The sequence below is a fragment of the Bufo bufo genome, chromosome 3 (genome assembly GCF_905171765.1).
Source record: "Bufo bufo chromosome 3, aBufBuf1.1, whole genome shotgun sequence".
Taxonomy (NCBI): domain Eukaryota; kingdom Metazoa; phylum Chordata; class Amphibia; order Anura; family Bufonidae; genus Bufo; species Bufo bufo.
In genome coordinates, this window is record NC_053391.1 from 450427710 (window position 1) to 450455411 (window position 27702).

Genomic DNA, 27702 nt, shown 5'->3' on the forward strand with positions numbered 1-27702 from the left:
GCCACAGCAGAGCTGCAGTGTAAAGTATGGGGGAGTCACACTGCTGGCATCACAGATGGGCATCTGCTTTCCAATCCCTCCTCTTCTATAAATGAGCAATGAGTATAACATGAGCATTCCCTTCAGTGGAGACACATGAGGAGGATGTCCTGTCACATGAATGTACACAGGGATATGTCTGCCACATGTGTGCCCTGGTGATATCTCCACATTGCTATGGGCAAACTCATTCAGCCCGGCAGGAGGTCCCACGGCTGCCCGCCAGGGGTCGCTGTGGAGTGACACTGCGCTAAGCTGAGAGGCGGTGATACAGGTCACAGGAAGCGGATGTTTGCAGGCAGCCTGTCTAACTAGAGAGAGTGAGGAAATGAAAACAGAGGTTGACGCTCTTGCCCCGAGTTCTCTACTGCTCTGGTGGAGTTGTGCTGAGTTGAGAGTAGGTGGTGGGCTGTAGAGACCGCACCTGAGAGAGACAGTGGACTGGGTGACAGGAGACTGCTGCTGGGACGTTTCCACCCTGGCAAGAGGAAGGCGGATTGTATTCACATGTTGTTTTCCTAGGAGCTGCCTGGACACACAGCCAGCATGACCGGGACCCCGGCCCTCAGTCTAATACCCCAGCGACACTGCTGCTGCTGCGGGCGATACACACGGGGAGACCCCGGGAATAGGAGCAGATCGGTGCGTGAGGAGAGGAGCAGCCGCATTCCTTGTACTGGCATCTACAGCCTCCTCCTCACCTTGTTAACCCTGCACACGACCCGCAGCCACACAGAAGGTGAGCCCTGGCGACAGCAGCGCTTGTGTCTTTTATGTGCTCTTTTGAGGGGTGTTCTAATTGTGCCTCATGCCTTAGGGACCCCCTCACTGCGTGTGCCTCCTGCTTTAAGGACCCCCTCATTGCTTGTGCCTCCTAGTTTAAAGACCCCCTCATTGCGTGTGCCTCCTGCTTTAAGGACCCCCTCATTGCGTGTGCCTCCTGCTTTAAGGACCCCCTCATTGCTTGTGCCTCCTAGTTTAAAGACCCCCTCATTGCTTGTGCCTCCTGCTTTAAGGACCCCCTCACTGCGTGTGCCTCCTGCTTTAAGGACCCCCTCATTGCGTGTGCCTCCTGCTTTAAGGACCCCCTCATTGCGTGTGCCTCCTGCTTTAAGGACCCCCTCATTGCGTGTGCCTCCTGCTTTAAGGACCCCCTCATTGCGTGTGCCTCCTGCTTTAAGGACCCCCTCATTGCGTGTGCCTCCTGCTTTAAGGACCCCCTCATTGCGTGTGCCTCCTGCTTTAAGGACCCCCTCATTGCGTGTGCCTCCTGCTTTAAGGACCCCCTCATTGCGTGTGCCTCCTGCTTTAAGGACCCCCTCATTGCGTGTGCCTCCTGCTTTAAGGACCCCCTCATTGCGTGTGCCTCCTGCTTTAAGGACCCCCTCATTGCTTGTGCCTCCTAGTTTAAAGACCCCCTCATTGCTTGTGCCTCCTGCTTTAAGGACCCCCTCACTGCGTGTGCCTCCTGCTTTAAGGACCCCCTCATTGCGTGTGCCTCCTGCTTTAAGGACCCCCTCATTGCGTGTGCCTCCTGCTTTAAGGACCCCCTCATTGCGTGTGCCTCCTGCTTTAAGGACCCCCTCATTGCGTGTGCCTCCTGCTTTAAGGACCCCCTCATTGCGTGTGCCTCCTGCTTTAAGGACCCCCTCATTGCGTGTGCCTCCTGCTTTAAGGACCCCCTCATTGCGTGTGCCTCCTGCTTTAAGGACCCCCTCATTGCGTGTGCCTCCTGCTTTAAGGACCCCCTCATTGTTTTTGGTGCCAGCCTTGGGGACCTCCTCACTGCCAGTGGTGCCTGCTTTGGGGACCTCCTCATTGCCACCGTTGCTTGCCTTGGGGACCTCTTCATTGCCACCGTTGCTTGCCTTGGAGACCACTGTATTGCCCGTGGCGCCTGCCTTGGGACCATTTTGTCTTATTGTGGCTCCTACCATGGGTACCTCCTCATTGCCTGTGGCGCCTGCCTTGGGACCTCTTTGGTTCTTGTTGCGCCTGCCTTGGGACCACTTTGTCTTGTGGTTTGGACATATCCTGATGTCTTATAAAGTTGCTTGGGACATTTTGCGGCTTCTAGCAGAGAATTATTAATACTGTGGAGCTCCAAGGTGATTGCAGATGAGGGGTGGTAGGAGCACTACCCTGCCCAGGTGCAGATCAGTAATGCATGATGCTGTGCCGGGCCCCTCTGTTGTCAGTGGGGTTCTATGGTGCTGGACTTCTCCTTTATGTAGGACATAAATGACATTTGGTGGCGGATGTGGCCCCCCTTGGTACCTGGAGGTAGGTAACTGATAAGTGACATATTGATTCCAGTGCTCGGTCTCTTCATTTACCTCATGTAGTACATTACTTGGATCCATTTCCATGATGATCTCTGCAGGCCGCCACTTGTGCAGTTCTTGCCGGACGTTTCCGTTCCAGCGACCACATTTGTACTACTTTACTCTCTAACTTCCTCTATAGCCCATTACAACACTCCACTCTGCTGCATAGATACAGCAGCTCAGATTTCATTACAAGAGCGCTCCGGACAGTCCCTGATTGTGTCCTGCCTCGTGGGCGGTGTATGGTCCAACACAGGCACCTGATGGATGTGGCTACGGTTTATAGCTATAAAGGGGTCATCCTCTGCAGCGCCCCTCGTTACAAGAGTCCGACAACACTCAGATCCTCCACAGATTAGCTGTAATCTATATGGCAGTGATGGCTGACCTCCAGCAACTCCCAGCATGCTCCATTAATTTTTATGGAGTTCTGAGAACAGCCAAGCAGGTGTACATCTTGGGAGTCGTAGTATTACGAGGTTAGCCATCACAACTATAGGGGGAACCCGACAGCAAGTGGTCAGTTCCCCTACAGCTTCATTGGAAGAGAAATGGCTGCTCCTCCAAAGTTAGACCGGCTCATTGTAGCTGCTTCTTTATTTAGTCTGAAATAGGTTATCTGACAAGTGGTGTGTGTGTGTGTGTGTTTTTTTTTTTTTTTGTGTGAAAACCTCGTTAAAATACTTACCTGCGTTGAAATCCACGATGAAAGTTTGCTCTTCTTTGGTTACTTACTATAACGTGAAATATATATATATATATATACACACACATACATACAGGGTGGGCCATTTATATGGATACACCTTAATAAAATGGGAATGGTTGGTGATATTAACTTCCTGTTTGTGGCACATTAGTATATGTGAGGGGGGAAACTTTTCAAGATGGGTGGTGACCATGGCGGCCATTTTGAAGTCGGCCATTTTGAATCCAACTTTTGTTTTTTCAATAGGAAGAGGGTCATATGACACATAAAACTTATTGGGAATTTCACATGAAAAACAATGGTGTGCTTGGTTTTAACGTAACTTTATTCTTTAATGAGTTATTTACAAGTTTCTGACCACTTACAAAATGTGTTCAATGTGCTGCCCATTGTGTTGGATTGTCAATGCAACCGTTTTCTCCCACTCTTTACACACTGATAGCAACACCGCAGGAGAAATGCTAGCACAGGCTTCCAGTATCCGTAGTTTCAGGTGCTGCACATCTCGTATCATCTGAAGGCAATCGTCTATGCTGTGAAGATACGAGATGTGCAGCACCTGAAACTACGGATACTGGAAGCCTGTGCTAGTATTTCTCCTGCGGTGTTGCTATCAGTGTGTGAAGAGTGGGAGAAGAGGGTTGCATTGACAATCCAACACAATGGGCAGCACATTGAACACATTTTATAAGTGGTCAGAAACTTGTAAATAACTCATGAAAGAATAAAGTTACGTTAAAACCAAGCACACCATTGTTTTTCTTGTGAAATTCCCAATAAGTTTAATGTGTCAAATGGCCCTCTTCCTATTGAAAAAACAAAAGTTGGATTCAAAATGGCCGACTTCAAAATGGCCGCCATGGTCACCACCCATCTTGAAAAGTTTCCCCCCCTCACATATACTAATATGCCACAAACAGGAAGTTAATATCACCAACCATTCCCATTTTATTAAGGTGTATCCATATAAATGGCCCACCCTGTATATTAGGGGTGCACGAAATGAAAATTCTGGTCCGAAACCGAAAATTCAGGATGCCCTTGACCGAAACCGAAACTGCCTTTTTGCCCAAATACTTTTAAAATACTTTTTTTTTAATGATTTTATTAATAATTCTTTTTCATGAATTTAATAAATCATATTATATAACATGGTGCTTCCTCATACACAAGTGATTGTACAAAACAACATGTACAAGTGATTGTACAAAACAACAGTGCAAGAAACAGTTGTAAAACCAACCTCAAACTGTAAACAGACGTAGCCTCAGGTCAAGAACAAATTTTTGCTGGGAGAGGGGGATCTGTGGGTGGCTCTGTTATGGAGAGGGGGATCTGTGGGTGGCTCTGTTATGGAGAGGGGGATCTGTGGGTGGCTCTGTTATGGAGAGGGGGATCTGTGGGTGGCTCTGTTATGGAGAGGGGGATCTGTGGGTGGCTCTGTTATGGAGAGGGGGATCTGTGGGTGGCTCTGTTATGGAGAGGGGGATCTGTGCGTGGCTCGGTTATGGAGAGGGGGATCTGTGGGTGGCTCGGTTATGGAGAGGGGGATCTGTGGGTGGCTCGGTTATGGAGAGGGGGATCTGTGGGTGGCTCGGTTATGGAGAGGGGGATCTGTGGGTGGCTCTGTTATGGAGAGGGGGATCTGTGGGTGGCTCTGTTATGGAGAGGGGGATCTGTGGGTGGCTCTGTTATGGAGAGGGGGATCTGTGGGTGGCTCTGTTATGGAGAGGGGGATCTGTGGGTGGCTCTGTTATGGAGAGGGGGATCTGTGGGTGGCTCTGTTATGGAGAGGGGGATCTGTGGGTGGCTCTGTTATGGAGAGGGGGATCTGTGGGTGGCTCTGTTATGGAGAGGGGGATCTGTGGGTGGCTCTGTTATGGAGAGGGGGATCTGTGGGTGGCTCTGTTATGGAGAGGGGGATCTGTGGGTGGCTCTGTTATGGAGAGGGGGATCTGTGGGTGGCTCTGTTATGGAGAGGGGGATCTGTGGGTGGCTCTGTTATGGAGAGGGGGATCTGTGGGTGGCTCTGTTATGGAGAGGGGGATCTGTGGGTGGCTCTGTTATGGAGAGGGGGATCTGTGGGTGGCTCTGTTATGGAGAGGGGGATCTGTGGGTGGCTCTGTTATGGAGAGGGGGATCTGTGGGTGGCTCTGTTATGGAGAGGGGGATCTGTGGGTGGCTCTGTTATGGAGAGGGGGATCTGTGGGTGGCTCTGTTATGGAGAGGGGGATCTGTGGGTGGCTCTGTTATGGAGAGGGGGATCTGTGGGTGGCTCTGTTATGGAGAGGGGGATCTGTGGGTGGCTCTGTTATGGAGAGGGGGATCTGTGGGTGGCTCTGTTATGGAGAGGGGGATCTGTGGGTGGCTCTGTTATGGAGAGGGGGATCTGTGGGTGGCTCTGTTATGGAGAGGGGGATCTGTGGGTGGCTCTGTTATGGAGAGGGGGATCTGTGGGTGGCTCTGTTATGGAGAGGGGGATCTGTGGGTGGCTCTGTTATGGAGAGGGGGATCTGTGGGTGGCTCTGTTATGGAGAGGGGGATCTGTGGGTGGCTCTGTTATGGAGAGGGGGGATCTGTGGGTGGCTCTGTTATGGAGAGGGGGGATCTGTGGGTGGCTCTGTTATGGAGAGGGGGATCTGTGGGTGGCTCTGTTATGGAGAGGGGGGATATGTGCACTGTTATGGGCATAACAGTGCACAGATCCCCCCTCCCCATAACAGCCCCGGCCCTGCTGCTCACAGCAGACTAATCACTCACTGCATCTTTATTTTACCTTACAATCGTGACGCTCCAGTAACAACTCTGCAGGCAGAGCGGAGGGCGGCGTAACGTCACTTACTCACGTGACGCACCTGCTCCGCCCACTTTATGAATGAAGGAGGCGGAGCAGGCGCGTCACGTGAGTAAGTGACGTTACGCCGCCCTCCGCTCTGCCTGTAGAGTTGTTACTGGAGCGTCACGATTGTAAGGTAAAATAAAGATGCAGTGACTTAAAGTAAACCGCCCGCATAGCAACGAATCCAAACCCCATATTTTCTGCCGATATGTACCAATATCGGCCGAAATGGATTAGGCCCATTTTCGGCCGATATTTTCGGCCGCCGGAATTTCGGTGCACCCCTAATATATCTATATCTGTGTCGGCTGTGTGCGCAACGGACTGTGAAAGTATGGCGCTGTTCACACCACATTTTTTGGCATGGAATGAGGGTCAGTGCCAAGAGAGTCAAGCCATGTCCTATTATAGACACGCATGTCAGCAGCAGTAGTCAGGTCCAGGTCCTACATTGACATGCGGATCTCGCCCTATATTTAAAAATATGTCGGACATTAATTGTCTGTGTGTTGAAGCCACAACAGTGACCAAACATATGGGTGTCTCGGCTCATGGATCCCCTCTGGTGCTATCAGAAGGTAGTTTGGATCAGGCCTTAAAGGGCCAGTTCACAAAGTATTTTGGCACTGACCCTACACATGGCCATTCTTTGCAGGCACAGCCAGCAGACGCACTGCACATTTATTATATCATATACTTCTTCTAAAGGCCGCTACACGCTGATTCTGCCTCATTTCTGCCTCAAAATCGGCTTAAAAGCCCCTCCAAACAACCCCTGATTCACTTCGATAGAAAGAAGCACTTGCTTTTTTTGTTTTTTTTTTAAGTGGGGCAAAACCTGTGCTGAATCTCACATTGAAATCAATGGAAAGTGTTGAAAACAATGCTGTGTGGGTTTTGGCACGGATCCATACCAAAAACCACTAGCTGAAAATGCTTTTTTATATGACGTAAACATCTATTGGTTAAAAAAAAACCCGTAAAAAAACACACAATGAATTTTGAAAATCCATCTACAAACCGGATTCCAAAAAAGTTGGGACACTATACAAATCGTGAATAAAAACTGAATGCAATGATGTGGAGGTGCCAACTTCTAATATTTTATTCAGAATAGAACATAAATCACGGAACAAAAGTTTAAACTGAGAAAATGTACCATTTTAAGGGAAAAATATGTTGAATCAGAATTTCATGGTGTCAACAAATCCCCAAAAAGTTGGGACAAGGCCATTTTCACCACTGTGTGGCATCTCCCCTTCTTCTTTCAACACTCAACAGACGTCTGGGGACCGAGGAGACCAGTTTCTCAAGTTTAGAAATAGGAATGCTCTCCCATTCTTGTCTAATACAGGCCTCTAACTGTTCAATCGTCTTGGGCCTTCTTTGTTGCACCTTCCTCTTTATGATGCGCCAAATGTTCTCTATAGGTGAAAGATCTGGACTGCAGACTGGCCATTTCAGTACCCGGATCCTTCTCCTACGCAGCCATGATGTTGTGATTGATGCAGAATGTGGTCTGGCATTATCTTGTTGAAAAATGCAGGGTCTTCCCTGAAAGAGATGACGTCTGGATGGGAGCATATGTTCTAGAACCTGAATATATTTTTCTGCATTGATGGTGCCTTTCCAGACATGCAAGCTGCCCATGCCACACGCACTCATGCAACCCCATCCCATCAGAGATGCAGGCTTCTGAACTGAGCGTTGATAACAACTTGGGTTGTCCTTGTCCTCTTTGGTCCGGATGACATGGCGTCCCAGATTTCCAAAAAGAACTTTGAATCGTGACTCGTCTGCCCACAGAACAGTCTTCCATTTTGCCACACTCCATTTTAAATGATCCCTGGCCCATTGAAAATGCCTGAGCTTGTGGATCTTGCTTAGAAATGGCTTCTTCTTTGCACTGTAGAGTTTCAGCTGGCAACGGCGGATGGCACGGTGGATTGTGTTCACTGACAATGGTTTCTGGAAGTATTCCTGAGCCCATTCTGTGATTTCCTTTACAGTAGCATTCCTGTTTGTGGTGCAGTGTCGTTTAAGGGCCCGGAGATCACGGGCATCCAGTATGGTTTTACGGCCTTGACCCTTACGCACAGAGATTGTTCCAGATTCTCTGAATCTTCGGATGATGTTATGCACAGTTGATGATGATAGATGCCAAGTCTTTGCAATTTTTCGCTGGGTAACACCTTTCTGATATTGCTCCACTATCTTTCTGCGCAACATTGTGGGAATTGGTGATCCTCTACCCATCTTGGCTTCTGAGAGACACTGCCACTCTGAGAAGCTCTTTTTATACCCAATCATGTTGCCAATTGACCTAATTAGTGTTAATTGGTCTTCCAGCTCTTCGTTATGCTCAAATTTACTTTTTCCAGCCTCTTATTGCTACTTGTCCCAACTTTTTTGGGATTTGTTGACACCGTGAAAATTGGAATCAATGTATTTTTCCTTTAAAATGATACATTTACTCGGATTAAACGTTTGATCTGTCATCTACGTTCTATTACAAATAAAATATTGACATTTGCCATCTCCACATCATTGCATTCCGTTTTTATTCACAATTTGTTTAGTGCCCCAACTTTTTTGGAATCCGGTTTGTACAAAATACAGCGCAGAATCTGCATATGTGTTTTTTGGATGTGGCTTTTACATTTATTTTTTTTATTTTTATTAAACCAATAGGTGTTTAAGACAAAACTCCACTTCAGCTCGTGTTTTTTTGGCGCAGGAGAAGCAGAAACGTATGGAGCAGTGTTTTGACGCATCCCATTCATTTCAGTGGGAGATTCAGCGTGGATTCTTCCCAAAGATTTTTCCACCTGTTCTGCTTCCCCTTGAAATGAATGAGAGGCTGTTTGGAAGTGTTTTTTGGAGCCGATTTTAAGGTGAAAACTCAGTGTGAAGTGGCCCTTAGAATTCTGACATAAATAATGCATGTGTTATACGTCTGCCGCCTATGCCTGCACAGAACATAGGAATGTATATGTGCCCTAGCACAACTTTGTGTAGTTACAGAATGGACACGTGTGGATTGTATATGTGCACTAGCACACCTCCATGTGTGTAGATACAGATTGGACACGTGTGTGGTAGAGAACATGGGATTGTGTATGTGCACTAGCACACCTCCATGTGTGTAGATACAGATTGGACACGTGTGTGGTAGAGAACATGGGATTGTGTATGTGCACTAGCACACCTCCATGTGTGTAGATACAGATTGGACACGTGTGTGGTAGAGAACATGGGATTGCGTATGTGCACTAGCACACCTCCATGTGTGTAGATACAGATTGGACACGTGTGGTAGAGAACATGGGATTGTGTATGTGCACTAGCACACCTCCATGTGTGTAGATACAGATTGGACACGTGTGGTAGAGAACATGGGATTGTATATGTGCACTAGCACACCTCCATGTGTGTAGATACAGATTGGACACGTGTGTGGTAGAGAACATGGGATTGCGTATGTGCACTAGCACACCTCCATGTGTGTAGATACAGATTGGACACGTGTGGTAGAGAACATGGGATTGTGTATGTGCACTAGCACACCTCCATGTGTGTAGATACAGATTGGACACGTGTGGTAGAGAACATGGGATTGTATATGTGCACTAGCACACCTCCATGTGTGTAGATACAGAATGGACACGTGTGGGGTAGAGAACATGGGATTGTATATGTGCACTAGCACACCTCCATGTGTAGATACAGAATGGACACGTGTGGGGTAGCGAACATGGGATTGTATATGTGCACTAGCACACCTCCATGTGTGTAGATACAGAATGGACACGTGTGGGGTAGAGAACATGGGATTGTATATGTGCACTAGCACACCTCCATGTGTGTAGATACAGAATGGACACGTGTGGGGTAGAGAACATGGGATTGTATATGTGCACTAGCACACCTCCATGTGTGTAGATACAGATTGGACACGTGTGGTAGAGAACATGGGATTGTGTATGTGCACTAGCACACCTCCATGTGTGTAGATACAGAATGGACACGTGTGGGGTAGAGAACATGGGATTGTATATGTGCACTAGCACACCTCCATGTGTGTAGATACAGATTGGACACATGTGGTAGAGAACATGGGATTGTGTATGTGCACTAGCACACCTCCATGTGTGTAGATACAGATTGGACACGTGTGGTAGAGAACATGGGATTGTGTATGTGCACTAGCACACCTCCATGTGTAGATACAGAATGTATCCGGTCACTAATGCAAACAACGTGTTTCTAGTACAGATCAATTAAATAGGAAGATCTGAAAACAAGTTAAGCGTGCTCGCCTGCCGTCACCTCACCCGTGTGTACCACTGCTGCCATGTGATCCACTGTGAGAAAGTGACGATGACATGGCATCTGGAGGTATCTGGGTGTTGGTTGTGGTTTGCAGGATTGTCTTTAGATGACGAAATGTATTTTTTCCTCCTGTTTAATTTTTAACATTTTTTACTTGATTGAGGATGAGCTGTAATACCAGACACAATCAATGAACAAAAGCGCCGCTGCTTCCTATGACAACTAATTTAAATGAAATTTATCTCACATTTTTAGCTTATTAACCCTTTAATGCTGTATCATGTAACCTGTATGTTATAAGCATTAAGGGGAAGTATGAAGCCACACAAGGCAGGTGCCGACTGCATAATACAGCCGACAAACTTTGGCAGTGACCAGGATTGGAGATGATTCCAGTCCTGGTCATTTAACACCTAAGATGCCGTTGTCAGTAGCACATGGGGCATTTGTGGGCTCATTCACATGACCGTGCCGTGTCTTGTGGTCAGCAAAACATGGATGTTGCATGTGTGCGTTCCGCAATTTGCGGAACGAAAAAGGAGGCCCATCATAGAAATGTCTATTCTTGTCCTCAAAATGGACAAGAATAGGACATTTTATGTTTTTTGCGGGGCAACACAACGGATGCGGATTGCCACCCCGCAAAAATATAGAGCATGTCCTATTCTTGCGGAAAAAAATAGGCATTTCTACATAGGGCTGGCTGTGTGCCTTCCTCAAAATTCGGAATGCACACGGGCCGGTATCTGCATTTGCAATATGCGGACCACAAAACACAAGTAATCCGTCACCATGATTCTTTAAATGCAGTGTGTACATAACCTCTGAGGACAGTGGCAGGTGGAGAGTTTGACTGGGGCAGTACACCTCTCAAACCATAACACAGGTGTCCTACAGCAATGTTCACTTTTCTTGGCTGCCATATTCTGAAGATACTGTGATATTCCCAGCCTTAGACTTGCTGTAACTAGTCATTAAAGCTTCCTGCTAACTCCCCCGTGCTCATTGGTTAGACACAGGGCAACCTGCGGCACTCCAGCTCTTGTGAAACTGCAATTCCCAGCATGCTCCATTTATTTCTATGAGAGTTCTGAGAAGAGCAGAGCAAGTAACTTAGAGGATAGCCGTCCTCTTTATACTTCTTGCCGAGGATGTAATGTGTAAAGGGTTCAATGCTGCAGCAATATATTGTGTGTTCATGTTTTGAGTCACTTAACCACCTCAGCCCCCAGTGCTTAAACACCCTGAAAGACCAGGCCACTTTTTACACTTCTGACCTACACTACTTTCACCGTTTATTGCTCGGTCATGCAACTTACCACCCAAATGAATTTTACCTCCTTTTCTTCTCACTAATAGAGCTTTCATTTGGTGGTATTTCATTGCTGCTGACATTTTTACTTTTTTTGTTATTAATCGAAATTTAACGATTTTTTTGCAAAAAAATGACATTTTTCACTTTCAGTAGTAAAATTTTGCAAAAAAAAACGACATCCATATAGAAATTTTGCTCTAAATTTATAGTTCTACATGTCTTTGATAAAAAAAAAATGTTTGGGTAAAAAAAAAATGGTTTGGGTAAAAGTTATAGCGTTTACAAACTATGGTACAAAAATGTGAATTTCCGCTTTTTGAAGCAGCTCTGACTTTCTGAGCACCTGTCATGTTTCCTGAGGTTCTACAATGGCCAGACAGTACAAACACCCCACAAATGACCCCATTTCTGAAAGTACACACCCTAAGGTATTCGCTGATGGGCATAGTGAGTTCATAGAACTTTTTATTTTTTGTCACAAGTTAGCGGAAAATTATGATTTTTTTTTTTTTTTTTTTTTTCTTACAAAGTCTCATATTCCACTAACTTGTGACAAAAAATAAAAAGTTTTATGAACTCACTATGCCCATCAGCGAATACCTTGGGGTCTCTTCTTTCCAAAATGGGGTCACTTGTGGGGTAGTTATACTGCCCTGGCATTCTAGGGGCCCAAATGTGTGGTAAGGAGTTTGAAATCAAATTCTGTAAAAAATGACCTGTGAAATCCGAAAGGTGCTCTTTGGAATATGGGCCCCTTTGCCCACCTAGGCTGCAAAAAAGTGTCACACATCTGGTATCTCCGTACTCAGGAGAAGGTGGGGAATGTGTTTTGGGGTGTCATTTTATATATACCCATGCTGGGTGAGAGAAATATCTTGGCAAAAGACAACTTTTCCCATTTTTTTATACAAAGTTGTCATTTGACCAAGATATTTATCTCACCCAGCATGGGTATATGTAAAAAGACACCCCAAAACACATTCCTCAACTTCTCCTGAGTACGGGGATACCAGATGTGTGACACTTTTTTGCAGCCTAGGTGGGCAAAGGGGCCCATATTCCAAAGAGCACCTTTCGGATTTCACTCCTCATTTTTTCCTGAATTTGATTTCAAACTCCTTACCACACATTTGGGCCCCTAGAATACCAGGGCAGTATAACTACCCCACAAGTGACCCCATTTTGGAAAGAAGACACCCCAAGGTATTCCGTGAGGGGCATGGCGAGTTCCTAGAATTTTTTATTTTTTTGTCACAAGTTAGTGGAAAATGATGATTTTTTTTTAAATTTTTTTTTTCATACAAAGTCTCATATTCCACAAACTTGTGACAAAAAATAAAAACTTCCATGAACTCACTATGCCCATCAGCGAATACCTTGGGGTCTCTTCTTTCCAAAATGGGGTCACTTGTGGGGTAGTTATACTGCCCTGGCATTCTAGGGGCCCAAATGTGTGGTAAGTAGGTAAATGACCTGTGAAATCCGAAAGGTGCTCTTTGGAATGTGGGCCCCTTTGCCCACCTAGGCTGCAAAAAAGTGTCACACATCTGGTATCTCTGTATTCAGGAGAAGTTGAGGAATGTGTTTTGGGGTGTCTTTTTACATATACCCATGCTGGGTGAGATAAATATCTTGGTCAAATGCCAACTTTGTATAAAAAAATGGGAAAAGTTGTCTTTTGCCAAGATATTTCTCTCACCCAGCATGGGTATATGTAAAATGACACCCCAAAACACATTCCCCAACTTCTCCCGATTACGGAGATACCAGATGTGTGACACTTTTTTGCAGCCTAGGTGGGCAAAGGGGCCCATATTCAAAAGAGCACCTTTCGGATTTCACAGGTCATTTTTTACAGAATTTGATTTCAAACTCCTTACCACACATTTGGGCCCCTAGAATGCCAGGGCAGTATAACTACCCCACAAGTGACCCCATTTTGGAAAGAAGAGACCCCAAGGTATTCGCTGATGGGCATAGTGAGTTCATGGAACTTTTTATTTTTTGTCACAAGTTAGTGGAATATGAGACTTTGTATGAAAAAAAAAATAAAAAAAAAAATAAGCATTTTCCACTAACTTGTGACAAAAAATAAAAAATTCTAGGAACTCGCCATGCCCCTCACGGAATACCTTGGGGTGTCTTCTTTCCAAAATGGGGTCACTTGTGGGGTAGTTATACTGCCCTGGCATTTTCCAGGGGCCCTAATGTGTGGTAAGTAGGTAAATGACCTGTGAAATCCTAAAGGTGCTCTTTGGAATATGGGCCCCTTTGCCCACCTAGGCTGCAAAAAAGTGTCACACATGTGGTATCGCCGTATTCAGGAGAAGTTGGGGAATGTGTTTTGGGGTGTCATTTTACATATACCCATGCTGGGTGAGAGAAATATCTTGGCAAAAGACAACTTTTCCCATTTTTTTATACAAAGTTGGCATTTGACCAAGATATTTCTCTCACCCAGCATGGGTATATGTAAAATGACACCCCAAAACACATTCCCCAACTTCTCCTGAGTACGGCGATACCAGATGTGTGACACTTTTTTGCAGCCTAGATGCGCAAAGGTGCCCAAATTCCTTTTAGGAGGGCATTTTTAGACATTTGGATACCAGACTTCTTCTCACGCTTTGGGGCCCCTAGAATGCCAGAGCAGTATAAATACCCCACATGTGACCCCATTTTGGAAAGAAGACACCCCAAGGTATTCAATGAGGGGCATGGCGAGTTCATAGAATTTTTTTTTTTTTGGCACAAGTTAGCGGAAATTGATATTTTTAATTTTTTTCTCACAAAGTCTCCCGTTCCGCTAACTTGGGACAAAAAATTCAATCTTTCATGGACTCAATATGCCCCTCACGGAATACCTGGGGGTGTCTTCTTTCCGAAATGGGGTCACATGTGGGGTATTTATACTGCCCTGGCATTCTAGGGGCCCTAAAGCGTGAGAAGAAGTCTGGAATATAAATGTCTAAAAAATTTTACGCATTTGGATTCCGTGAGGGGTATGGGGAGTTCATGTGAGATTTTATTTTTTGACACAAGTTAGTGGAATATGAGACTTTGTAAGAAAAAAAAAAAAAAATTCTGCTAACTTGGGCCAAAAAAATATCTGAATGGAGCCTTACAGGGGGGTGATCAATGACAGGGGGGTGATCAATGACAGGGGGGTTGATCAATGACAGGGGGGTTGATCAATGACAGGGGGGTTGATCAATGACAGGGGGGTGATCAATGACAGGGGGGTGATCAGGGAGTCTATATGGGGTGATCACCACAGTCATTGATCATGCCCCTGTAAGGCTTCATTCAGACGTCCGGATGCGTTTTGCGGATCGGATCCATCTATCAGTGCATCCGTAAAAATCATGCGGACATCTGAATGGAGCTTTACAGGGGGGTGATCAATGACAGGGGGGTGATCAGGGAGTCTATATGGGGTGATCACCACAGTCATTGATCATGCCCCTGTAAGGCTTCATTCAGACGTCCGGATGCGTTTTGCGGATCGGATCCATCTATCAGTGCATCCGTAAAAATCATGCGGACATCTGAATGGAGCTTTACAGGGGGGTGATCAGGGAGTCTATATGGGGTGATCACCACAGTCATTGATCATGCCCCTGTAAGGCTTCATTCAGACGTCCGGATGCGTTTTGAGGATCGGATCCATCTATCAGTGCATCCGTAAAAATCATGCGGACATCTGAATGGAGCTTTACAGGGGGGTGATCAGGGAGTCTATATGGGGTGATCACCACAGTCATTGATCATGCCCCTGTAAGGCTTCATTCAGACGTCCGGATGCGTTTTGCGGATCGGATCCATCTATCAGTGCATCCGTAAAAATCATGCGGACATCTGAATGGAGCTTTACAGGGGGGTGATCAGGGAGTCTATATGGGGTGATCACCACAGTCATTGATCACGCCCCTGTAAGGCTTCATTCAGACGTCCGGATGCGTTTTGAGGATCGGATCCATCTATCAGTGGATCCGTAAAAATCATGCGGACGTCTGAATGGAGCTTTACAGGGGGTTGATCAATGACAGGGGTGTAATCAATGACAGGGGGGGTGATCAGGGAGTCTATATGGGGTGATAACCACAGTCATTGATCACGCCCCTGTAAGGCTTCATTCAGACGTCCGGATGCGTTTTGCGGATCTGATCCATCTATCAGTGGATCCGTAAAAATCATGCGGACATCTGAATGGAGCTTTACAGGGGGGTAATCAATGACAGGGGGGTGATCAATGACAGGGGGGTGATCAGGGAGTCTATATGGGGTGATCAGGGGTGATCAGGGGCTAATAAGGGGTTAATAAGTGACGGGGGGGGGGTGTAGTGTAGTGTAGTGGTGCTTGGTGGGACTTTACTGAGCTACCTGTGTCCTCTGGTGGTCGATCCAAACAAATGGGACCACCAGAGGACCAGGTAGCAGGTATATTAGACGCTGTTATCAAAACAGCGTCTAATATACCTGTTAGGGGTTAAAAAAAACACATCTCCAGCCTGCCAGCGAACGATCGCCGCTGGCAGGCTGGAGATCAACTCTCTTACCTTCCGTTCCTGTGAGCGCGCGCGCCTGTGTGCGCGCGTTCACAGGAAATCTCGCCCATCGCGAGATGACGCATATATGCGTGACTCTGCGCAGGGCTGCCACCTCCGGAACGCGATCCTGCGTTAGGCGGTCCGGAGGTGGTTAAAGGGGTTGTGTCATTTCAGTAAGTGGCATTTATCATGTAGAGAAAGTTACTACAAGCCACTTACTAATGTATTGTTATTATCCATATTGCTTCCTTTGCTGGCTGAATTCATTTTTCCATCACACTTTACACTGCTTGTTTCCATGGTTACAACCGCCCTGCAATCCATCAGTGGTCGCCGTGCTTGCACACTATAGGATAAAGCACCAGCCTATGTGCACTCCCACGGTCCAGGGCATCAGAGAGGTTGGCGCTTTTCCCTATAATGTGCAAGCACGACCACAACTGATTGCAGGGTGTTCGTAACCATTGAAACGAGAAGTGTATAATTAAATAAATAACAGTGGGGCACTCTCTAAAGCAATGGGAACAGTGGATATTGATGCATAAAGTTTTTATTAATAATATATCTAAAATACGTCGTTCACAGTTGGTAGTTTGATTCCCAATAATATATATATATATATATATCTCTCATAAATGGTAAAAGTGTGCATACTAAAACTACATTTTAAATAAATCTTAAAGTAAAATACACTTGGTAGTCCATCAGTAAAAACTTCGCCTCCAAGAATATCAAAAGATTTTAAAAAGGCTCTGGGTATCCACAAATAAAGTTCAATTAATGTTTAAAACACTTGGACTCCAATCTCAGGTCTCAATTAATGGTAGCTATGCATAGACCGGCGTCCCGCTCCTTGGCCTGAGACAGCGGCGTCCCGCTGTAATTTTCGAAAAGCGATCGCTTAATTATCGTAGACAGTTCGATCTTACCCGGAGGGTCCTCGACAGAATCTCCTACCCTCGTCTCAGTGCGCCGACTGTATGTGTTGGTGCTCTGGTCCTGAGGGCTGTTGTTTTTCGAAAGGATCCCACGCCACCGCCGGAAGTCCACGTAGGTTCGCTGAAGGTAAACTTCCCTTATCCAGCAGAGACCTCCTGCAGCTGGCGTTCTCAGGATCGTTAAAGTAATAGATTGTTCTCCTCCTAAATCGATCGAAGATCTAAATCTGTACTCCAAACATGGGGGTCCGTTTTCAAACGCGTTTCGGGGTTAAAGCAGTTGACCCCTTCATCAGTGTATAATGTGATGGAAAAATGAATGAATTCAGCAAAGGAAACAATATGGATAATAACAATACATTAGCAAGTGCCTTGCATTAACTTTCTCTACATGATAAATACCACTTGCTGAAGTGATACAACCCCTTTAAAGGCTATGTACACCTTTTGGGGGCAATTTTTGTTTATAATTGTATTGTACTCATTTTTGGCTAAAAATCATATCTTCATTTGGCCTTTGTTAAAGATATTGAGCCATTCTGTCACAAAGGGTTAACTTTTTCTAACTGTGACTGGTACTTTCACTTTCACTTTGTGCTGGTCATCTAATAAACCTCATCTCTAAACTACTAATAGGTAATAAACACTTATTTAAGCCACATTCTTATCAGCAAGATAAGGATTGAGCTATAATGAGTGTTTTATAATGTCAGAGAGCAGAGATAAGTAGCCAATCAGCTCCCCAACTGATGAAAAATACAGAAAATCCACAGGCTGCTACTACAACATCTCAGCTCTGTACACAAAAAAGGATTCCATATTGTTAAAGACCAATTGAAAAAATACTTTTTAGCTCAAAATAAGTACAATGCAATAATTTAAAAAAAAAATTGCCCCCAAAGGTGTACACAGTCTTTAACCCCTTCAGGACACAGCCTTATTTCACCTTAAAAGGGTAAGGCCATTTTTTGCAAATCTGACCAGTGTCACTTTATGTGGTGATAACTTTAAAACGCTTTTACTTAGCCAGGCCATTCTGAGATTGTTTTTTCGGCACTTATTGTACTTCATGACACTGGTAAAATTGAGTCAAAAAAATTAATTTTTATTTATAAAAAAATACCAAATTTGCCAAAATATTGGAAAAATTTGCAATTTTCTAACTTTCAATTTCTCTACTTCTACAATACATAGTAATAAATCCAAAAATAGTTATTAATTTACATACCCCATATGTCTACTTCATGTTTGGATCATTTTGGGAATGATATTTTATTTTTTGGGGATGTTACAAGGCTTAGAAGTTTAGAAGCAAATCTTGAAATTTTTCTGAAATTTTCAAAAACACAATTTTTAGGGACCAGTTCAGGTCTGAAGTCACTTTGCGAGGCTTACATAATAGAAACCACCCAAAAATGACCCCATTCTATAAACTACACCCCTCAAGGTATTCAAAACTGATTTTACTAACTTTGTTAACCCTTTAGGTGTTCCACAAGAATTAATGGAAAATAGAGATACAATTTCAAAATTGTATTTTTTTTGGCAGATTTTCCATTTTAATAATTTTTTTCCAGTTACAAAGCAAGGGTTAACAGCCAAACCAAACTCAATATTTATGGCCCTGATTCTGTAGTTTACAGAAACACCCCATATGTGGTCGTAAACCGCTGTACGGGCACACGGCAGGGCTCAGAAGGAAGGAAAGGAATGCCATATGGTTTTTGGAAGGCAGGTTTTGCTGGACTGTTTTATTTTTTATATATTTTTTTTACACCATGTCCCATTTGAAGCCCCTCTGATGCACCCCTAGAGTAGAAACTCCAAAAAAGTGACCCCATTTTAGAAACTACGAGATAGGGTGGCAGTATTGTTGGTACTACAGGATAGGGTACATATGATTTTTGGTTGCTCTATATTACACTTTTTGTGAGGCAAGGTAACAAGAAATAGCTGTTTTGGCACCGTTTTTATTTTTTGTTATTTACAACATTCATCTGACAGGTTAGATGATGTGATATTTTTATAGACCAGGTTGTCACTGATGCGGCGATACCTAATATGTATAATTTTTTTTTTATTTATGTAAGTTTTACACAATTTCTTTTTTGAAACAAAAAAGAAATTATGTTTTAGTGTTTCCATAGTCTGAGAGCCATTATTTTTTTCAGTTTTTGGGCGATTTACCTTGGGTAGGGTATGATTTTTGCGGGATGAGACTGTTTTATTGGCACTATTTTGGGGTGTGTGTCACTTTTTGATCGCTTGCTATTACACTTTTTGTGATGTAAGGTGACAAAAAATGGCTTTCTTTACACCGGTTTTTTTTTTTTTTTTTTGCGGTATTCACCTGAGGGGTTAGGTCATGTGATATTTTTGTAGAGCAAGTTATTACGGACGCTGCGATACCTAATATGTATACTTTCTTTTTTATTTATGTAAGTTGTGTGTCTCCATATTCTGAGCCATAGTTTTTTTATTTTTTGGGCGATTGTCTCAAGGGATCATTTTTTGCGGGATGAGGTGTCGGTTAAATTGGTACTATTTTGGTGGGCAAACGCCTTTTTGATCGCTTGCTGTTGTACTTTTTGTGATGTAAGGTGACAAAAAAATTGTTTATTTAGCACAGTTTTTATTTTTTATATTTCACGGTGTTCATCTGAGGGGTTAGGTCATGTGATATGTTTATAGAGCCGGTCGATACGGACACGGCGATACCTAATATGTATACTCCCCCCCTATTTTTTACCAATTTTTTTTTTAACTTTATTTGGGGAAAATGATGTTTTTGTTCCTTTTGACTTGAAACTTTAAATTTTTTTGGGGGAAAACTTAATTTTTTTAAACTTTTTTTTGTTTCACTTTATTTTTTGTCCCACTTTGGGACTTGAACTTTTGGGGGTCTAATCCTTTACAATGCATTCCAATACTTCTGTGTGTATTACTCATACAGCTTCCGGCCTGTGAGATCCAGGGGGCTGGATCTCACAGGCACGTCACAGGAAGGCATCGCTCTGACTTCCATGCCATCGGGTCCCCCCTAAAGCCGCATGGGGACCCGATGGCACCACTGATCACTGCCGCAAACCGCAGGTCTGAATTGGCCTGCGGTTTGCGGCAATCGCCGACACGGGGGCGCATTTAGCCAAGGTGCATGCTCAATGATTTGGATTTGAGCAGGCACCGGGTTCCGATCACGGCGGTGATCGGAAATACACAGGACGTACCCGTGCGCCCTGTGTCCTTAAGTACCAGGACATCAGGGCGTACCGGTACACCCTGTGTCCTGAAGAGGTTAAAGGGAACCTGTCACCGGGATTTGATGTATAGAGCTGAGGACATGGGGTGCTAGATGGCCACTAGCACATCCACAATACCCAGTCCCCATAGCTCTGTGTGCTTTTATTGTGTAAAAAAAACGATTTGATGCATATGCAAATTAACCTTAGATGAGTCCTGTCCCTGACTCATCTCACATACAGGATTTGCATATGTATCAAATCAGTTTTTTTTACACAATAAAAGCACACAGAGCTATGGGGACTGGGTATTGCGGATGTCCTAGCGGCCATCTAGCAACCCATGTCCTCAGCTCTATACGCAAAATCCCGGTGACAGGTTCCTTTTAAACTCTCGTATCTAAGAATGTACAATAATAGTCTAGAATGTGTTACCTGGTTCACTCCTTTCCAAGTTAGGCTACTTTCACACTTGCTGCAGGGTAATCCGTCAAGCAGTTCCGGCAATCTGCATGCAAACGGACAGCATTTGTAGACTGATCCGGATGCTGATCTGTCTTACAAATGCATTGCAAGAACGGATCTGTCTCTCCGGATGTCATCCGGCGAAACGGATCCTATATATATATATATATATATATATCTCTATCTATCTATCTCTCTCCAGAAGGACGGTTCAGGCATTGCGGTATTTTTAATGCTGGATCCGGCACTAATACATTTCAATGCCGGATCCGGCATTCCGGCAACTGATCCGGAATTTTGGACGGAGATAATATCGTAGCATGCTGCGATATTTCCTCCCTCCAAAACGCAGTTCAGTGACTGAACTGAAGACATCCCGATGCATCCTGAACGGATTGCTCGCCATTCAGAATGCATTAGGATAAAACCGATCAGTTCTTTTCCGGTATTGAGCCCCTAGGATGGAACTCGGTGCCGGAAAAGAAAACGCTAGTGTGAAAGTGCCTTTAGGCTATGGTCATATTTCCATTACGCAGATCCAGCACAAACGCTGGCTTTCAGCTGGACAAATAAACGCTGCTTGCAAATACAGTACTTCTGGTTGTCCCTCTGCCGGGACAGGCTGCCGGAGACGTGAGCATAGCCTGAATGGTGTCCCCATATAACACAACTTTGTGCCAGATTATTATTTTTTTAACAACTTCTGTTGCAGAAAAGAATGGTAGAACAAAGGATTTTACCAGTTTGATCCTTTGTTACCAAGAAATAAGCTATGCCAGTTGTGTCAACCTGCCTCAGCATATTACTCCAAGGCACCACTGCTAACCACTGAACCACCGTGCAGTCCAAGATGAAAAAAATCACCATCACTTCAAGTAGTATTTTTTTAATTTTTTTAATTTTTTGCTTAAAGGGTTTCTCCGGGAATTAAGAAAATGAAAATACTTAAATATTACTTAATAATAAATATATTCCCAAATACCTTTCATTAGTTATAATGGCTCTATTAGTCTGGGGAGGAATCATCAGGGGAAACAAAATGGCCACTGTACTATTAGTACACACAGAACCTATCCTAATCACATAGCAGGACAAGTTACTTCACAGCACTGAGCTAAATAGCTGCCTCATCCTCCTCTCCTACTTGTCAGGGATTATGATCCTGAGTACAGATGAGAAGATCTTCAGCTGAATCTCTGGTTAAGTTAGTTCATTAGGAGTCATGAAGTACAGAGAGGATGGACAGGACAGACTGTGGTGATATGAAGACTGCATACAAGTGCTGCTGCTCATTTGCCTAACCCCATCATCCTCTCATGTCTCCTCATGAACTCTATTCCCCAGAAATTCACCTGTATGCAGAATCATAATGCCTGACAAGTAGAGCAGAGAGGAGGATGAGGCATCTCTTTAGCTCAGTGCTGTGAAGTAACTTGTCCTGCTGTGTGATTAGGACAGGTTTTGTGTGCACTAATAGGATGGCGGCCATTTTATTTCCCCTAATTGCTCCCTAGACAAAACGAGCCATCCCAACTAATGAAAGGTATTTGGGTATATATTTATCATGAAGTGACATTTAAGTATTTTCATTTTCTTAATTCCTGGAGAACCCCTTCACCCCTGATCACCCCATATAGACTCCCTGATCACCCCCCTGTCATTGATTACCCCCCTGTCATTGATCAACCCCCTGTAAAGCTCCATTCAGACGTCCGCATGATTTTTACGGATCCACTGATAGATGGATCGGATCCGCAAAACGCATCCGGACGTCTGAATGAAGCCTTACAGGGGCATGATCAATGACTGTGGTGATCACCCCATATAGACTCCCTGATCACCCCCCTGTCATTGATTACCCCCCTGTCATTGATTACCCCCCTGTAAAGCTCCATTCAGATGTCCGCATGATTTTTACGGATGCACTGATACATGGATCGGATCCGCAAAACGCATCCGGTCGTCTGAATGAAGCCTTACAGGGGCATGATCAATGACTGTGGTGATCACCCCCCTGTCATTGATTACCCCCCTGTAAAGCTCCATTCAGATGTCCGCATGATTTTTACGGATGCACTGATAGATGGATCGGATCCGCAAAACGCATCCGGACGTCTGAATGAAGCCTTACAGGGGCATGATCAATGACTGTGGTGATCACCCCATATAGACTCCCTGATCACCCCCCTGTCATTGATTACCCCCCTGTCATTGATTACCCCCCTGTAAAGCTCCATTCAGATGTCCGCATGATTTTTACGGATGCACTGATAGATGGATCGGATCCGCAAAACGCATCCGGACGTCTGAATGAAGCCTTACAGGGGCATGATCAATGACTGTGGTGATCACCCCATATAGACTCCCTGATCACCCCCCTGTAAAGCTCCATTCAGATGTCCGCATGATTTTTACGGATGCACTGATACATGGATCGGATCCGCAAAACGCATCCGGTCGTCTGAATGAAGCCTTACAGGGGCATGATCAATGACTGTGGTGATCACCCCCCTGTCATTGATTACCCCCCTGTAAAGCTCCATTCAGATGTCCGCATGATTTTTACGGATGCACTGATAGATGGATCCGATCCGCAAAACGCATCCGGACGTCTGAATGAAGCCTTACAGGGGCATGATCAATGACTGTGGTGATCACCCCATATAGACTCCCTGATCACCCCCCTGTCATTGATTACCCCCCTGTAAAGCTCCATTCAGATGTCCGCATGATTTTTACGGATGCACTGATAGATGGATCGGATCCGCAAAACGCATCCGGACGTCTGAATGAAGCCTTACACGGGCGTGATCAATGACTGTGGTTATCACCCCATATAGACTCCCTGATCACCCCCCTGTCATTGATCACCCCCCCTGTCATTGATCACCCCCCCTGTCATTGATCACCCCTCTGTAAGGCTCCATTCAGATATTTTTTTGGCCCAAGTTAGCAGAATTTTTTTTTTTTTTTCTTACAAAGTCTCATATTCCACTAACTTGTGTCAAAAAATAAAATCTCACATGAACTCACCATACCCCTCACGGAATCCAAATGTGTAAAATTTTTTAGACATTTATATTCCAGACTTCTTCTCACGCTTTAGGGCCCCTAGAATGCCAGGGCAGTATAAATACCCCACATGTGACCCCATTTCGGAAAGAAGACACCCCCAGGTATTCCGTGAGGGGCATATTGAGTCCATGAAAGATTGAAATTTTTGTCCCAAGTTAGCGGAACGGGAGACTTTGTGAGAAAAAAATTAAAAATATCAATTTCCGCTAACTTGTGCCAAAAAAAAAAAATTTCTATGAACTCGCCATGCCCCTCATTGAATACCTTGGGGTGTCTTCTTTCCAAAATGGGGTCACATGTGGGGTATTTATACTGCCCTGGCATTCTAGGGGCCCCAAAGCGTGAGAAGAAGTCTGGTATCCAAATGTCTAAAAATGCCCTCCTAAAAGGAATTTGGGCACCTTTGCGCATCTAGGCTGCAAAAAAGTGTCACACATCTGGTATCGCCGTACTCAGGAGAAGTTGGGGAATGTGTTTTGGGGTGTCATTTTACATATACCCATGCTGGGTGAGAGAAATATCTTGGTCAAATGCCAACTTTGTATAAAAAAATGGGAAAAGTTGTCTTTTGCCAAGATATTTCTCTCACCCAGCATGGGTATATGTAAAATGACACCCCAAAACACATTCCCCAACTTCTCCTGAATACGGCGATACCACATGTGTGACACTTTTTTGCAGCCTAGGTGGGCAAAGGGGCCCATATTCCAAAGAGCACCTTTAGGATTTCACAGGTCATTTACCTACTTACCACACATTAGGGCCCCTGGAAAATGCCAGGGCAGTATAACTACCCCACAAGTGACCCCATTTTGGAAAGAAGACACCCCAAGGTATTCCGTGAGGGGCATGGCGAGTTCCTAGAATTTTTTATTTTTTGTCACAAGTTAGTGGAAAATGCTTATTTTTTTTTTTTTTTTTTTTTCATACAAAGTCTCATATTCCACTAACTTGTGACAAAAAATAAAAACTTCCATGAACTCACTTTGCCCATCAGCGAATACCTTGGGGTCTCTTCTTTCCAAAATGGGGTCACTTGTGGGGTAGTTATACTGCCCTGGCATTCTAGGGGCCCAAATGTGTGGTAAGGAGTTTGAAATCAAATTCTGTAAAAAATGACCTGTGAAATCCGAAAGGTGCTCTTTTGAATATGGGCCCCTTTGCCCACCTCGGCTGCAAAAAAGTGTCACACATCTGGTATCTCCGTAATCGGGAGAAGTTGGGGAATGTGTTTTGGGGTGTCATTTTACATATACCCATGCTGGGTAAGAGAAATATCTTGGCAAAAGACAACTTTTCCCATTTTTTTATACAAAGTTGGCATTTGACCAAGATATTTATCTCACCCAGCATGGGTATATGTAAAAAGACACCCCAAAACACATTCCTCAACTTCTCCTGAATACAGAGATACCAGATGTGTGACACTTTTTTGCAGCCTAGGTGGGCAAAGGGGCCCACATTCCAAAGAGCACCTTTCGGATTTCACAGGTCATTTACCTACTTACCACACATTTGGGCCCCTAGAATGCCAGGGCAGTATAACTACCCCACAAGTGACCCCATTTTGGAAAGAAGAGACCCCAAGGTATTCGCTGATGGGCATAGTGAGTTCATGGAAGTTTTTATTTTTTGTCACAAGTTTGTGGAATATGAGACTTTGTATGAAAAAAAAAAAAAAAAAAAAAAAAAAAATCATCATTTTCCACTAACTTGTGACAAAAAATAAAAAATTCTAGGAACTCGCCATGCCCCTCACGGAATACCTTGGGGTGTCTTCTTTCCAAAATGGGGTCACTTGTGGGGTAGTTATACTGCCCTGGTATTCTAGGGGCCCAAATGTGTGGTAAGGAGTTTGAAATCAAATTCAGGAAAAAATGAGGAGTGAAATCCGAAAGGTGCTCTTTGGAATATGGGCCCCTTTGCCCACCTAGGCTGCAAAAAAGTGTCACACATCTGGTATCCCCGTACTCAGGAGAAGTTGAGGAATGTGTTTTGGGGTGTCTTTTTACATATACCCATGCTGGGTGAGATAAATATCTTGGTCAAATGACAACTTTGTATAAAAAAATGGGAAAAGTTGTCTTTTGCCAAGATATTTCTCTCACCCAGCATGGGTATATATAAAATGACACCCCAAAACACATTCCCCACCTTCTCCTGAGTACGGAGATACCAGATGTGTGACACTTTTTTGCAGCCTAGGTGGGCAAAGGGGCCCATATTCCAAAGAGCACCTTTCGGATTTCACAGGTCATTTTTTACAGAATTTGATTTCAAACTCCTTACCACACATTTGGGCCCCTAGAATGCCAGGGCAGTATAACTACCCCACAAGTGACCCCATTTTGGAAAGAAGAGACCCCAAGGTATTCGCTGATGGGCATAGTGAGTTCATAGAAGTTTTTATTTTTGTCACAAGTTAGTGGAATATGAGACTTTGTAAGGAAAAAAAAAAAAATAAAAAAAATCATCATTTTCCGCTAACTTGTGACAAAAAATAAAAAGTTCTATGAACTCACTATGCCCATCAGCGAATACCTTAGGGTGTGTACTTTCAGAAATGGGGTCATTTGTGGGGTGTTTGTACTGTCTGGGCATTGTAGAACCTCAGGAAACATGACAGGTGCTCAGAAAGTCAGAGCTGCTTCAAAAAGCGGAAATTCACATTTTTGTACCATAGTTTGTAAACGCTATAACTTTTACCCAAACCATTTTTTTTTTACCCAAACATTTTTTTTTTATCAAAGACATGTAGAACTATAAATTTAGAGCAAAATTTCTATATGGATGTCGTTTTTTTTGCAAAATTTTACAACTGAAAGTGAAAAATGTCATTTTTTTGCAAAAAAAACGTTAAATTTCGATTAATAACAAAAAAAGTAAAAATGTCAGCAGCAATGAAATACCACCAAATGAAAGCTCTATTAGTGAGAAGAAAAGGAGGTAAAATTCATTTGGGTGGTAAGTTGCATGACCGAGCAATAAACGGTGAAAGTAGTGTAGGTCAGAAGTGTAAAAAGTGGCCTGGTCTTTCAGTTAAAGGGGTTGTCTCACTTCAGTAAGTGGCATTTATCATGTAGAGAAAGTTAATACTAGGTACTTACTAATATATTGGTATCCATACTGCCTCCTTTGCTGGCTGTATTCATTTTTCAATCACATTATACACTACTCGTTTCCATGGTTACGACCACCTGCAATCCAGCAGTGGTCGCCGTGCATGCACACTACAGGAAAAAAACACCAGCCTATGTGCACTCCCACGGTCCCGGTCACCAGAGGAGCTGGAGCCTTTTCCTATAGTGTGCATGCACTGCTAGATTGCAGCGTGGTCTGTAACCATGGGAACGAGCAGTGTATAATGTGCTGGGAAAATGAATCCAGCCAGCAAAGGAAGCAATATGGCAAATCACAGTACATTAGTAAGTGCCTTGTATTAACTTTCTCTACATAATAAATGTCATTTGCTGAAGTCACACAACATCTTCAATACATCTGCTCCATAGTTTGTATCTTAAGTGTTATTGTATCCTTTTATTCATTTTAGTTATTTTTTCCTATATAGCAGTATTCTGTGGTAATTTCTTGGTATCATTTTTTTCAGATTGAATATAATTCAATAGTCGACAACCAGATGACAATTAATCTGCTGTTATTTGGTTTATGCTTTATAATTAATTGTAAAATATTTTCATATTAAAGTTGGCTATTTATATATTGCAGGATTATGGTCCAGGCCAGCACAATATTTTATGGGTTTGATAGGTTTCCTCAGGTCATGTTTATTTTGGTGCGCAGTGACCTTTATAGTAGACCTCAGCAAATGAAGAGGATTTTCTGGCACTGTACAGGATGCCCAGTAGAATGATTG

General features: G+C 44.1%; 1 protein-coding gene across 3 annotated transcripts in view; it reads left to right on the top strand.

Moving 5' to 3' along the window:
• Nucleotides 1-344: 344 nt before the first annotated feature.
• Nucleotides 345-27702, top strand: part of TMEM131 (transmembrane protein 131) — a 255812-nt gene continuing 228454 nt past the window's right edge. For all 3 annotated transcript variants that reach the window (XM_040425124.1, XM_040425125.1, XM_040425126.1), the window contains exon 1: nt 345-778. In XM_040425124.1, the coding sequence (XP_040281058.1) occupies nt 586-778 (193 nt within the window). In that variant the 5' untranslated portion in view covers nt 345-585. The remainder of the gene's footprint in view (nt 779-27702) is intronic.